Here is a 15,673-nt window from a genome sequence, read left to right as displayed (position 1 = left end):
TCAAATATTTCTGCAACTCTACATTTTTTGTATGTATAACAGTTTTCCAATCTTGTTCAAATTACATCTAATTATACTTAAAAGGGGGGAAATTATCTATTTGATGTTGTTCACCTTTGCTAATACTGCGTAAAAGTTAACATACTTAATGTTGCCAACTTAATGCACTAGATTTAGATTTGGCCAATTAATGCCTCTCATCTATTTTCCAACACGTCGAACTAATTGTGAATATTCAAGACCTGAAATCATCCAAATGGAACTTTGAATCAGATCTTGTTAGACCTATGCCTCCAGAACTGAACATCCCCAAACAAACCCAATAACATGATATTGTTCAAAAATATGTTATGTAACTAGAAACTAAAACTGTTATAAATTACTTTCTTAAGAAAAGAGCTCGAGAAACATATTTAAGCTTATGTATCATACCATCTAATTTATTCCATATGCCATCGTCAGACATTGCTTTGCATTTAATTTTATGAATTTCTATTCCATTTGTACTGGTAACATCTGTAATGTCTTCACCAAACAATCTTCTAATCAATGATGTCTTTCCAGCCCCCTTTTTTCCAACAACAACTAAACGTATGTCTCTCTTTTTCTCAGAGCCTGACTCAAGCAATTTGAGGTACACATCAATAGATCTTTTGTCAGCCATTAATTGTATTTCATTTGGCACCATATCACCTAAAACGATATTTTTTCATAAAAAAAAATTTTAACAAAGAAGAATAGCATAACTTATTTAATCAAGTATACAGAAATAACTATTCTCTTGTTTTTACTGTATATGTCTGTTTTATTAGAATTTGTAGTTTTGATTGACAGACATCAGTAGTGAAGCATTTTAAAATTATATTCTATTTACCAATAAAATTCATTTTTCTTGACTGTATGTGCTTTCCATGAGAACACCACAACAATGTGTAAGTAAACTAACGAAAAGCTTGATATGACTCAAGAAAGTTAAAGTGACGCTACCAAAATTTAAACTTGATCTGTGTGTTGTGGTAATAAGCATTGTGCATAAGATTCATAACATTTAGTTGAGGCAAACTTAACGGAAATTTTTTTTTGGATGTATGGACGTATGGATGGACGTAAAGATGGACATTGGTAACACTTAATGCAACCTCCGCTGCGATGCGGGCATAACAATATTAGCAAAATAAACAGCTATACAATTAGCACAAGATTTGTCCTTCATATTCATTTCGAAACTAGTGAAAGAATAAAACAGAATATTGAAGATTACAAATCAGACTCAGTAAAATCAAAAGCAAAAAAGGGCGCACAATATTCCCCAATTCCATATGGCCTGCATTTTTTTTTGATATAGCGTGGTTTAAGCAGTGACACATCTCATTTGAATGATGAGTATTTTGTACCACCCCTTTCAATCTTGGTCAATTGACTATTATACTATTGCTTGGTTTATACGATAAAGATTGGGACAAGTAAAATTGAGAATGGACATGGATAATGTGTTAAAGAGACAACAACCCGACACAAGAGCAGAAAAACAGCATAAGGCCACCAAGTTGTCTTCAACAAAGTTGGAAAATCTTGCACCCGGAGGCGAGCTTCGTCTTGCCCCTAAACAAAAATGTGTAATAGTTCAGAGAAACTGGATGTCACTTTAGCCTCTGAAAAATATAGATGTACCAAAATAAAAAAAATAAAAAATAAGTCCAGAAGTTCCAGACCTGGGACAAGCACAAACATGTGGCAGGGTATTTATGTTTTTTTTAGTGGTTCCCCTTAAGCTGACCTAATTATCACAAACTAATACATTGTTGACACCCCTTCTAGGAAACAGCACAAAAAAGATATGAGGTATCTAGGTCCTTGACTTTTCACATATAATGCAAAGATAATACCACAGCATACAAAGCATCTCATTTTATTGCAAGACAGAAATGTTTTCTTTGCTATTACCATGATTAACAATGATTAAAGGTTTTTAAATGATCACAGAATACAAATATATTGCAAAAGTATGGCAATTTGATAACTACGCTTTTCCTTTTTTTCAAAATACAAAACAAGAATGTGTCCATAGTACACGGATGCCCCATTCGCACTATCATTTTTCTATGTTCAGTGGACCGTGAAATTGGGGGTAAAGACTCTAATTTGGCTTTTCAAAATACAAAACAAGAATGTGTCCATAGTACACGGATGCCCCACTCGCACTATCATTTTTCTATGTTCAGTGGACCGTGAAATTGGGGGTAAAAACTCTAATTTGGCATTAAAAAAGATCTTATACTGCAATCAACTATTTTACTATACAGATAAATAAACTCATCATAGATACCAGGACGAAATTTTGTATTTACGCCAGACGCGCGTTTGTCTACAAAAGACTCATCAGTGACACATTGTATTGTAATGAAATATATCCTTTAACACAAATTTATTATTTTTCTTAAAATAACATTTTTTTGTATTCAAATGTAACATAGCACAATATATTGCACAATTGTATTTAAAAACTTCGCTTCAGCAGATGGACAAAGGTCCATTTTAGTTTCCAAAGGAATTTTCAAACATAAGAAAATAATCAAACATGTTAAAACAATCTTTAAATAGAAGACAATTAAAAGTCAATGCATGCACAATTATGACCATAATTAATATATCTGAAAAAGCAAATCTATTTTAAACTATGACTCAATTTAAAATTATTTTACAATAAATCTATATGTAGAGCTTGTTTAACTTAAATTTCTTAGACATTCATACAACTATACTTAAGCTTTTGTATGTGAATTAATTTATTTTCCACGAATCAGTGATTTACCGGTATACCACAAATATAGTTCTCTAAAATTAGATATGATGTTTTATCATTTTTTAACTATGACCCAAATTAAAATTTCTGTTAAACATGTTAAATGCCCAATAACATCTCTGTATTTAGATTCTGAGGGAAAATATGTAATAAAAGAATTATTATTAAGTTTCTGACACAGAATGAATGTGGTAAAAGTTCTCAGATAATTTCAAAAATGGACATTTAACAATTATGGTCCATGTTTTATTTTGGATACTTTTGACCTTTATGGGGTATAGTTTCAAAAACAAGCCCAAAATCAATAAAATGCTTCACTGAGCGCAGCCTGATACAACCGCAGAAGTTGAACCCTGAACAGTTGGGGCAGGTTTGGACACAATATTCAAGCTTGATACTGTCTGAATTTTGATTGTGATCAAATATTTTACATAGTATAGGTTTCTGACACAAAATAAATGTGGTCGAAGATCTAAAAAGTATATTGCGCAATACTTTGCAATTAAAGAATTCGTGTTAAAACTTTAAAAAAATGAAATTACAAAAATTTTGAAGAAAAGAAATATTGAACGCCACAAAAAAATAACCCCCCTAATCTTTTTGACCTCCCCTCGGATTAATTACCCCCTAACTCAATCCCAGTCTTCCCTTTGTGGTATGGAACCATGTAGTACAATTTTAGAGAAAGCCATATACATAAACACACAAGTAATTGTCTGGAAACTAGAAAAAGGTTTGTTTTTGCCCCTAATTCCTGCATGTTTGGGGCAATTACCCTAAAACTCTATCCCAACCTTCCCTTTGTGATATAGAACCTTGTGGTACAATTTCAGAGAAATCGATGCACTTAAAAACGAGTTAGTGTCCTGACACTACAAAAATGCTTGTTTTTTGGCGCTTTTGGGCCCGTAATTCCTAAACATTTGGTACCATAACTCCCAAAATCAATCCCAACCTTCTTTTTGTGGTATTAAACCTTCTTGCAAAATTTCATAGAGATCCATTTACATAAACTAAAGTTCTTGTCCGGACCCAAATGTGTCTTTGAAAAACGACGCAGACGACATCACAGCATTGTACGAACGTAAAAAAATTTAAAACACTGTTAGATTCTGATTACACATATTAAAGAACACCAAGGATTTTTTTTGGTAGAAATCAAACAGTCCTAATTTGGACCAAAATTAAGACAAACTTTGAAAACCAAGCACAAAATAAAAAAATCTAAAACACTGTTGTATTGACAATAACAAATAACACAAACATTTAAATTTCTAATGAAATCAAACAATGTTCAATTTTGGACCATGTTGCATACTGTGATCAAAATCAAATATCTAAATACACGCTTACATTCAGCATATCAGAGAAGTCTAACTAAATTTTTTTTTAAATCAAACAAAGTTTAATTTTGAACCCTTTTGACCTTATTGTGGGCCGGCCAGGCCCTAAATAAAAAAAATCTTAATACACCTTTATATACAGCATATCAAAGAACCTCAAGAACTATTTTTTTTTATAATTAAAAAAAGTTGTATTTTGGACTCTTTGGATCTTAATGTGGATCAATTTGAAAACTGGCCTCAAAATTCAAAAAATCTTAGTACACAATTAGGTTCAGCACATGAAGGAACATCGATAATTCATTTTCAAAAGAAATCAAACAAACTTTAATTTTGGACTCTTTGACCTTAATGTGAATCATTTCAAAAACAGACCCTTAAATCCAAATATTAAATTCCTAAATTAGATACAGCATATTAAAGACCCAAATAAATGAAGACTATGTTATCGAATTAAACACCATTGAAATTACTAAAAAAAATAGCAATTTATACAAAGTATTGGTTTGGACCTCTTTTAACTAAACCAATAAGGTTATAACACATATAAAAATCAATCCCAAACTTTAATATATGGTATAACATCTTGTGACACGACTAAATAGCAATCAATAGGCTTATACTCAAGTTATTGTCCTTGGGTTTTCAGCCCCTTATTATTAAACGGTTTGGACCATGACCCTTTAAATCACTGTCAACATTCCTTTTGAAGTATGGAACCTTGTGTGAAAATTTTATTCTGTAAAATGGAACCCTGTGCTTAAATTTTATACAGATATATACAGTCATACTCAAGTTATTGTCTGTGAACCAGACAAATAATTGTTTTTGTAAGGCTCTTTCTGGTCACTAATTCCTTAACAGCTACTATAATAACCCTGAAATAAATCCCAACATTCCTATTGTGGTATGGAACCTAGTGCTAAAATTGAATACAGATCCATACACTTATATTCAAGTTATTGCCTGCAACCCAGAAAAATAATTGTCTTCTGCCCCTTTTCGACCCTTAATTATTAAACGGTATGGGCCATGACACTCAAAATTCATTCTAAACTTATAATTTGAAGTATGGAATCTTGTGGTAAAATTTCAAAGAAATCTATACTCTTATACACATATTATTGTCCTGAAACATAAAAAATGCTTGTTTTTGGCCCCCTATTCCTAAACAGCTACTACAAGAACCCCCAAAATAAATCACAACCTTCTTTTGTGGTATGGAACCTTGTGCTCACATTTAATAGAGATCCATACACTTATACTCAAATTATTGTCTGTGAACCTGTCAAAAAAATGTTTTTTGTTAGACCCTTTTTGGCACCTAATTTTTAATCATCATGACAATAACCCCCAACATTAATTCTAACTTTCCTTTTGTGGTGTGGAACCTTTTGATCCAAAGAAATATCTCTTGTACTCAAGTTATCGTGTTAAAACCAGACAAATAATTGTTTTGGCCCCTTTCTGGCCCCTAATTACAAAACTATGACAATAACCCCCAAAATCAATCTCAACCCTCCTATTGTGGTATTGAACCATGTGCTAAAAATTCTAAGACATCCATACATATACACTAAAGTTATTTTCTGCAAACCAATTTATTTTCAATGAACTAGTAAAACTGACTGTTTTGGGTCCCTAATTAAAAAACCGCTGGACAAAAGCCCCACAAAACAATCCCAACCGTCCTTTAGTGATATTGAACGTTGTGCTAAAATTTCAAAGAGATCCATAAACTTGTAATCAAGTTATTGTCTGCAAACCAAAATGTCTTCAGATGCAGACGCAGACAACACCATAAATTTGCGGTCGTACAAAAAAATCGCAATAATAAATGCATGCAATAATTTCGGATTACAGTATGTATACGTAGTTGGCCACAAAAGTTTCAGACATGAACTCTGCCAGACAGACATATACACCAAACACTTTTAAAATACCAAATATTTATTACAAAAAAATATTAAATGAAAATTACCTTCTCTCCCTTGTCCACCAGTCACACCTGAAGATTTTTCTGACATAACAGACTGAAAAATAATGAATATGCACTGTAAATATATCTTTACTCATATCACTTGTAGAACTATTAAGTTTGCTGGAATATCAAAACCTCCAAAAATATTGTATAATACAAATATTTCACATAATATAAAATATAGTGAACAAATTTTCATTTTTTTCTGGAAAATGTGTGGCCCAGAATAATAGAAAGATATAGTTTAAAGTATACTGGATATTTTTGCATTTGTTAAATCCCCTAACAGGTATTGTTGTCCCCCAAAAATTATACAATGCAACAAGAATATTTATGTTTAATGGAAACTGTAGTCATGGTAGTCCAAAACCTGTCTTGCTGATCATTTTGGCTGAATCAAGTTTTATAGTTTTAACAATAAGAAGTGTTAACGATAAATAAACAAGAGGCTCAAACGAACTTGTATCTCTCGCCTTGCCAACACTTAAATTGATTGATTACTTATGAATGATTGATTGATTGTTAGTGATTAACACTACTTTATTGGCTTTATTGTGGCAGTCAGTTTTCATTGGTGCAGGGAGACTGAGTGCCCCGAGAGAACCACAACATTTGGCAGGTCAATCAAGACTGGAGTCAAACACACCGTACAAACATCACTATCAGCTCTACTGACTTTATTGTGGCAGTCAGTTTTCATTGGTGCAGGGAGACTGAGTGCCCTGAGAGAACCATGACATACAGGAGGTCAATCAAGACTGGAATCAAACACACCTTACAAACATTACTATCAGTAATACTGACTTTATTGTGGCAGTCAGTTTTCATTGGTGCAGGGAGACTGAGTGCCCTGAGAGAACCACAACATTCGGCAGGTCAATCAAGACTAGATTCAAACACACCTTACAAACACTACTATCAGCACTACTGACTTTATTGTGGCAGTCAGTTTTCATTGGTGCAGGGAGACTGAGTGCCCTGAGAGAACCACAACATTCGGCAGGTCAATCAAGACTAGATTCAAACACACCTTACAAACACTACCTGAGAGAACCACCACAAATATCAAATCAATATCTTCAAGCATAACCAAAAAAAAATTAGAAAAATTGATTATCTGTGTGAAGTCCAAGGACCAAAACTCTGCACAAACTCATCCGTTCAGAACACAATCTGAACTTGATCTGTAACTTGTCCTGGTATATACCAAATATCAAATCAATATCTTCAAACAAGATAAAAACAAGAGTGCACATGTTGAAATGTCTCGCCTTCTTTACTAATCATTGATATTATGTTGATAGTTGTAAATATGTGGAATAGTAAACTGTTTATACAGATTCAGGCACATAAAATGATGTCTTTGGTGATATCATTGAAGAAGAAGAAGAAGAAGAAGAAGAAGAAGAAGAAGAAGAAGAAGAAGAAGAAGAAGAAGAAGAAGAAGAAGAAGAAGAAGAAGAAGAAGAAGAAGAAGAAGAAGAAGAAGAAGAAGAAGAAGAAGAAGAAGAAGAAGAAGAAGCTATGCTGCCAATTTTTTTTATTTTTTAAACATTCTAGTCAACAAGCATATATGTCAGTGAATATATTTCTTTAAAACAGTTCTAGTCATTCCTTGTTTATAAGTGTTTCAGTATTTAAAAAGGACAATGCCTATTCATTTCATGTTAGTTTTCAGTGTTTCTTGGGTTTTTTTTTCTTAAGAAACTTGGTTTGTGTAACTGCTTGTTTAAACTTTTTGGCTGATAAAATATATTATTTTTCTACCTACCCACCCTCTAGTCTGAAGGTACAGTCGGAAAACTGCAAACAAACATATTTGTAAGGTTGGCCTCACATAAACTTAACATGATCCAAGAAAATGAGGTCAAGGTCATATAAATCAAACAAGAAATCCATGTACACATTACAATCATTCAATACACTAAATATAGTTGACCTATTGCTTATAGTTTCTAAGATACACTTTTAACCAAGAAAACTAAACATTGACTAATGAACCATGAAAATGTGGTCAGATGAACCATGCCAGGCAGACATGTAAAGCTTGCAATCCTTCCACACAAATATTATAGTTGAAATATTGCTTACAGTAATAGAAAACAGACCAAAACACAAAAACTTAACACTGAGCTATGAACTGTGAAAATGAGGAGAAGGTCAATTAAAACCGGCCAGACTGACATGTTTATCATAAAATATTTCCATACACCAAATATAGTTGACCTATTGCATATAGTTTGAGAAAATAAGACCAAGACTCAAAAATGTAACATTGACCACTGAACCATGAAAATGAGGTCAAGGTAAGATGACACCTGCCAGCTAGACATGTACACATTACAATCATTCCATACATTAAATATAGTAGACCTATTGCATACAGTATAAGAAAAACAGACCAAAACACAAAAACTTAACTATAACCACTGAACCATGAAAATGAGGTCAAGGTCAGATGACAACTGTCACTTGGACATGTACACCTTACAGTCCTTCAATACACCAAATATGCTAGACCTATTGCTTCTAGTATCTGAGATATGGACTTGACCACCAAAACTTAACCGTGTTCACTGATCGATGAAATGAAGTCGAGGTCAAGTGAAAACTATCTGACGGGCTGGCATGAAGACCTTTCAAGGTACGCACATACCAAATATAGTTATCCTATTACTCCTTATAAGAGAGAAATTAACATTACAAAAAATTTTAACTATTTTTTCAAGTAGTCACTGAACCATGAGAATGAGGTCATGGACAATGGACATGTGACAGACGTCACGGAAACTTCCACCTTCTAAAATACAAAGCTTTTAAGAAGTAATTAGCTAATGCCGCCGTCGTAGCCACCGCCGCCATATCACTATCCCTATGTCAAGCTTTCTGTGACAAAAGTCGCAGGCTCGACAAAAACTAGAGGAGCTAAAGAGCCTGTGTCACTCACCTTTGTCTTAATGCATATTCAACAAAGGACTCCCTCCAATATTGTAGACAAAAATAGAATTCATGACTTGTATTGCTGATCATTTTGTCTGTTTAGTTTTTCTCTATCTTCTTTAGTTTTTGTTCAAAACACAAAAGGGAAAAAAAAATCATTTAAGGGCAATCAACCCGAGAATTCACCCCTTACCCGTTTTTTTTTTTTAAATACCTGCTGGGTGGCTACAATAACCCGGGATTTCAGAAAATGACCCGTTTTCACCCGTATTTCTGACCAGTTTTGTTTCCGGTATTAAGAAGTCAAATATATATATACTTTCGATTTTCACGGCATTTTTCCTTTGAAAGGGTAAACAATTGAAATTAGAATTTGCTTTATTTACTGTAGCAGCTATCAAAACATTACATTTGATTGAAAAGTAACAATTCAAGGATTGTTTGTTAATTTTAACACAGAAAGTTCAAGCCAGTCAAGCTAGACATACAATTCTGTGTCCTGATTAAAAGATTTGTCTTTAGAAAATATCAAATATCGAGTAGAAATCATTTTAAAACAACTTCAACCTTTTCATACATTTCTGGTGGAGAGAATAATTTTGTTATCACTTAAATGTAAAAGCTTTAAATCAAATCCATATGCTCTAGATATTACACTGAAAGGAAACACAATAACTTCTTTCATTTATCTTCCTCCTGTGTATAGGAGCACATTAGCTATAATATTGATTTCTAATTACATGTATAGCTGGGGTTTATGACATTCATCATAATAATAAGAAGAAGTAAACTAGTGTGAATAAAACAATAAAAGGGCATTGATTTTGAAAGATATGTAATTAATGATAAATATTTATATACTTTATAACAAATACAAAAGTGATTATTTTTAGGAAACTCAGTGGTACATGTATGTTATTAAATATATAAAACCAGATGCTTCGCAGGGCGTAGCTTTATACGACCCCAGAGGTTGAACCCTGAACGTTTGGGGCAAGTATGGACACAACATTCAAGCTGGATTCAGCTCTAAATTTGGATTGTGATTAAATAGTTGACACAGCATAGGTTTCTGACACAGAATTAATGTGTTCTAATGAACTTAAAATTTTTGTTTTCTCTTAGAGCAATTCACTATGCTGTTCAATATTAATCCTCTCAAAAAATGTTTGAAGAAATTTTCTTTTTATTTATGAAATTTCAAATGAGAAAAATTGAACCCAATTTTTTAATCACATCCCCCTTTCCCTTATTGCAAAACAAATATCAATTAAAATATTCTAATGGAGTTTGCAACAATAACTACTCATTTAAATACATCATAAAATATTAAGATGTAAAAAAACACCTTGTTATCACTGAATGGTATTGGTAAAGATTAATTAAATTTATCAGTTGGTAGTAAAAAGTGAATATACATTGTATATTGTATATAACAAAGATTTAAGTTGATTCTGGACAAAGAAAGATAACTCCAATTAAAAAAAAATTCTTGCAATAAGATTTTTCTTGCTTACTATTTTGGACAAAGAAAGATAACTTTAATTAAAAAAAATTTGCTATTTCACAATATTGTGAAATTAGATATTTCTTGCCATTGCACAATACTGTGCAATTGAAAAGACTTGCTGTTGCACAATACTTACTATAATAATTTTAGATCCTGATTTGGACAAAGTTGAAAACTGGGCCCAAAATCAAAAATCGAAGTACATGTTTAGATTCAGCATATCAAAGAGGCCCAAGAATTAAATTTTTGTTAAAATCAAACTTAATTTAATTTTGGACCCTTTGGACCTTAATGTAGGCCAATTTGAAAACAGGACCAAAAATGAAGAATCTACTTACACAGTTAGATTTGGCATATCAAAGAACCCCATTTATTTAATTTTTGATGAAATCAAAAAAGTTTAATTTTGGACCCAGATTTGGACCAACTTGAAAACTGGGTCTAAAATCAAGAATCTAAGAACATTTTTAGATTCAACATATCAAAGAACCCAACCGATTCATTTTTTGTCAAATTCAAACTAAGTTTAATTTTGGACCCTTTGGACTCTGAAAATCAATACCAACCTTCCTTTTATGGTCATTAACCTTGTGTTTAAATTTCATAGATTTCTATTAATTTATACTAACGTTATGGTGCGAAAACCAAGAGAAATGCTTATTTTGGTCCCTTTTTGGCCCCTAATTCCTAAACTGTTGGGACCTAAACTCCCAAAATCAATACCAATCTTCCTTTTGTCGTCATAAACATTATATTTAAATTTCATAGATTTCTATTAATTTAAACTAAAGTTATTGTGCGAAAACCAAGAATAATGCTTATTTGGGCCCTTTTTTGGCCCCTAATTCCTAAACTGTTGAAACCAAAACTCCCAAAATCAATACCAACCTTCCTTTTATGGTCATAAACCTTGTGTAAAAATTTCATAGATTTCTATTCAATTTTACTAAAGTTATAGTGCGAAAACTAAAAGTATTCGGACGACGACAACGACAACGACGACGACGAAGCAGACGACGACGCCAACGTGATAGCAATATACGACGAATTTTTTTTCAAAATTTGCGGTCGTATAAAAACCTCTCAATACTAAAATTGGACCGAAAAAGTTTGTACATGTTATGACCCTGACATTTTCTTCTTCAATGCATGTCATGACCTGCATTTTCAGTTTTAGAGTTTGACACCTGTATGAGGTAATCACTCATATAAAGAGTGACAGTCTACTAACTACATGACTTGTTAGTAGATCTTGACTTGCTGATCATTATTGTGATTTTAAGTGTCTATTTATATTTCATATTTTATATCGTAAGACAAATCACAAAAAAATGGTGAAAATCGTCATTAAAGGGCAGCATTTCCAATTAGGAGTCGTCGGACAATTTCCTTAATATGGTCTTAACTGTAGATCTTGTCTTGCTGATCATTTTTGCTCGTTTAATATCTATAATTTCTAAAGATAAAAGGCAAAAACTATAAAAATAGGGTAAAAATCATCATCAAAGGGCAATAACTCTAATAAGGAGTGGACTGACGATTTCGACCTTCGTAAAACTTATTTGTAGAACTTGTCCCGCTGATCATTTTTGCATTTTAAAATTTCTGTCTACCTATTATAGTTTTCAAGATAATAGGCAAAAATATAAAAACAAGAGGCTCCTGGGAGCCTGATATCGCTCACATGGCTGTAATTTCAGTTTCAAGCATTTGACTTATTTGTAGATCTTACTTTGCTGAACAATTTTGTCATTTACACTTTCTCTCTTTCTATAATAATATGACCGGACTGGATCGCATGTCAATAAGAGGGGGAACTAGCTGACCTTCTGTGACCCAGTTCTGATCATATTAATTTGTAGGGGAACTAACTCTGAATAGTGATGGTAGAGCATAGGTAACGCATTGTCTGGTTTTCTTTATATAACGCACAAGAAGTCAATAAAAACTAAATCCGATGATTGTATATTAATTATTCTCAAATAGATAAGCATTCATATTTACAACACAAGTCATACATGTATACTCATATGCGACTAAGTCACCATGATGTGACAAAGCCTGAAATTCTACAATCCTCTAAATTACACAAAGTTCATATATCCAAGTCCCTTTCTAAACTCATTCTCCTTAATTTCAATAATCATTTAGTGTATATTATAGTAACTTGACCAATCAAAATACATAACTCCCAAAAAGGGGAGGGTAATTATATTAATCCTTACTGTTGAACATATGGTCCCTTAGATAATTTTTATCAATTACAAGCTAATAGTTAAAGTATAAAATTATGTAACTAAAATATAACACTTCTATTGTATTTTATCTTAAATAGGAAATAGCTAATTACAGTCTTATTGTAATATTTTGAAGGTGCTTATAGCTTTACCTCAAGTTTACCTTAATCCGTAATCCAGAATTAAGAAAGACAGTCTAATTATATTCTCTTTAAGATGTGAACTATTTGCAATAAGCCCTTACTCAGTTTTGACATGTTGATATTCTAACACTTTAATTCAACCTTAAAGTAATAAAGAAAATATAGATTTATTTATATAAAACTATTCAAAATTATTGCCAAGGAAAAATACCTCATTTTTCCTTGGTGATATACATATTAAAGATAATACATAACCCAAAACTGTAAAATTTCCTAACTAAAGGCTCTAAAGAGCCTGTGTTGCTCACCTTGGTTAATGTGAATATTCAACAAAGGACACTCTCCAACATAGAAGACGAGAATAGAACTCATGACAAAAATCTCTATTTTGTTGATCTTGTATTACTGATCTTTTAGGACGTTCAGTTTCCTTATTAATAGATCTTGCCTTGCTGATCATTTTTGTGATTTAAAGTGTAAATTATCTTTTTTATTTAAATCATATAAGGCATAACAGAAACAAAAAGTGCTCTCTCTAATGTCATAGTTTTCATGATATTAGGCAAAAATGAAAAAAAAAATTGTCATTTATGGGCAATGACTACTATAAGAATTTATCTAACAGTTTTGACGTAATTGGACAATTGGTAGAGCTAATTATTCTAAACATATTATGCTCCTTTCAGATTTTCTCTAATTATAAACGGTTAAAATATAATAGACTAAACTTGCATTTTACCCTTATGTTCTACTTTTAACCATGTCAGCTATGTTGGTTGGTAGTCGGGGTCATCTGACACAATATTTTAACTAGATACCCTAATGATGGTTGTGGACAAGTTTAATTTAATTTGTCTCAGTAGTTTCAGAGAAGATTTTTGTAAAAGATTACAAAAATTTACAAAAAAATCATTAAATATTGAATATGAAGGGCAATAACTCCTTAACGGGTCAATTGACCATTTTGGTCATGTTGACTTATTTGTAGATCTTACTTTGCTGAACAATTTTGCTTTTACAGTTTAGGCCACGTTTTTTTAATTTGTTGGTTTACGGATTTTCCCCATGAAAAAGTCGGGTCGATCTTTCGGGAAAAAAAAGAAGACAGAAAAATATGCAAAATAAATATATATTTCACCTTTCTAACAATATGTTTGTTATGCTATTTTGTCATCATTTCTTAAATTATAGTTCGCTGAAATATTCTTGCTCAGCTGTCATAAATATCGCATGACATTGTCTTATAATTTCCCGTTAAAAAGGGGTGTGTGCACGGACAAAGTCGAAATTAAATCGTCATTTCACAAACAAGAAAAACAAATTTCCGTTTTTTATCCAAATGGACATTATTTTTTTTTTATTATCTATGAAACAAGAAAATTCTAAATGATTTCTTGATATTCAGTACTTTTACTTGGTGCCTTCCACCTGTCCACATTTGGACAAGTCTATTTCTATGTGATGATGCATCTTACGGACTGTTGACAAATAAGGGAAACGAACTTATTGTGTAATAGGTTTTAAACACAGATTTCGTTCCGCAAAATTATTTGCACAAACGACATTTCAAGGTCAGTTATAATTGATTTGTCTATTTTTAGAAACGTAAACTGGAAGTTTTATTTTTTCACAACAGAAAGTGTTATCAATTTTGTTAGTGATTAATGCATTTCATTTCATAAAAAAAGAAGATTTTAATTATTTTTCAGGGATAATGTATTTGTTAGGGTCAGCGGGAATATAAAAGCATGAAAAGTCAATTTTATTTTTATTCTGGAAATCGGCAAAATTGGGTCGGCAGATCCCTAAACCAACAAATTGAAAAATCCAGGCCTTATCTAGATCTCTATCCATTATTGAATTCAAAATAATAAACAAAAACTACAAACTATCCTTAAAATTACCAATTCAGGGGCAGCAACCCATCAACAGGTTGTCTGATGTGTCTGAAAATTTCAGGGCAGATAGATGTTGACCTTATGAGCATTTTCTTTTCAGTCAGATTTGTTCTAAATGCTTTGGTTACAGAGATATAAGCCAAAAACGGCATTTTACCCTAATGTTCTATTTTTAGCCATGGCAACCACTTAACCATGAAAATGAGGTCAAGGTCAGATGACACCTGCCAGTTGGACATGAACACCTTACAATCATTCCATACACCAAATATAGTAGACCTATTATTGCTTATAGTATCTGAGATATGGACTTAACCACGAAAACTTAACCTTGTTCACTGATCCAAGAAATGAGGTCGAGGTCAAGTGAAAACTGTCTTACAGGCATGAGGACCTTGCAAGGTACGCACATACCAAATATAATAGTTATCATATTAGTCATAATAAGAGAGAAATTAAGAATACTTAAAATCTTAACTTTTTTTTTCAAGTAGTCACTGAACCATGAAAATAAAGTCAAGGACAATTGACAAATTACAAACGGAAACTTCCTAACATAAGGCATCTTTTTACAACGTATGAAGAACCCAGGTCTTCTACCTTCTGAAATATTAAGTTTTTAAGAGGTGAGCTAACGCCGCCGTCACTGCCAGATCACTATCCCTAAGTCAAGCTTTCGGCGACAGAAGTCGCAGGCTCGACAAAAACAATACATTTATCTCCCTTTTTATGCATTCTAATACAAAATTAACAAATCATTCAATTATCAACGTACTGAAATTCAAAAACTTGCTTTCTTTTGTTTACTCTTGAATGAA

The 15,673-nt window shown here is 32.2% G+C and overlaps 1 protein-coding gene across 1 annotated transcript in view; it reads right to left on the bottom strand.

Moving 5' to 3' along the window:
* The window catches only part of LOC139497230 (uncharacterized), a 67,997-nt gene extending 67,308 nt beyond the window's left edge, over positions 1-689 (bottom strand). Inside the window, exon 1 of the mRNA XM_071285358.1 lies at positions 433-689. Within this exon, the coding sequence (XP_071141459.1) occupies positions 433-688 (256 nt within the window). The 5' untranslated portion in view covers position 689. The remainder of the gene's footprint in view (positions 1-432) is intronic.
* Positions 690-15,673: the final 14,984 nt, after the last annotated feature.

This window comes from Mytilus edulis, chromosome 12, assembly GCF_963676685.1.
Source record: "Mytilus edulis chromosome 12, xbMytEdul2.2, whole genome shotgun sequence".
NCBI classification, from domain to species: Eukaryota; Metazoa; Mollusca; class Bivalvia; order Mytilida; family Mytilidae; genus Mytilus; species Mytilus edulis.
The sequence above is the reverse complement of the archived record's forward strand: the minus strand, read 5'-3'. Positions and strand labels throughout refer to the sequence as shown.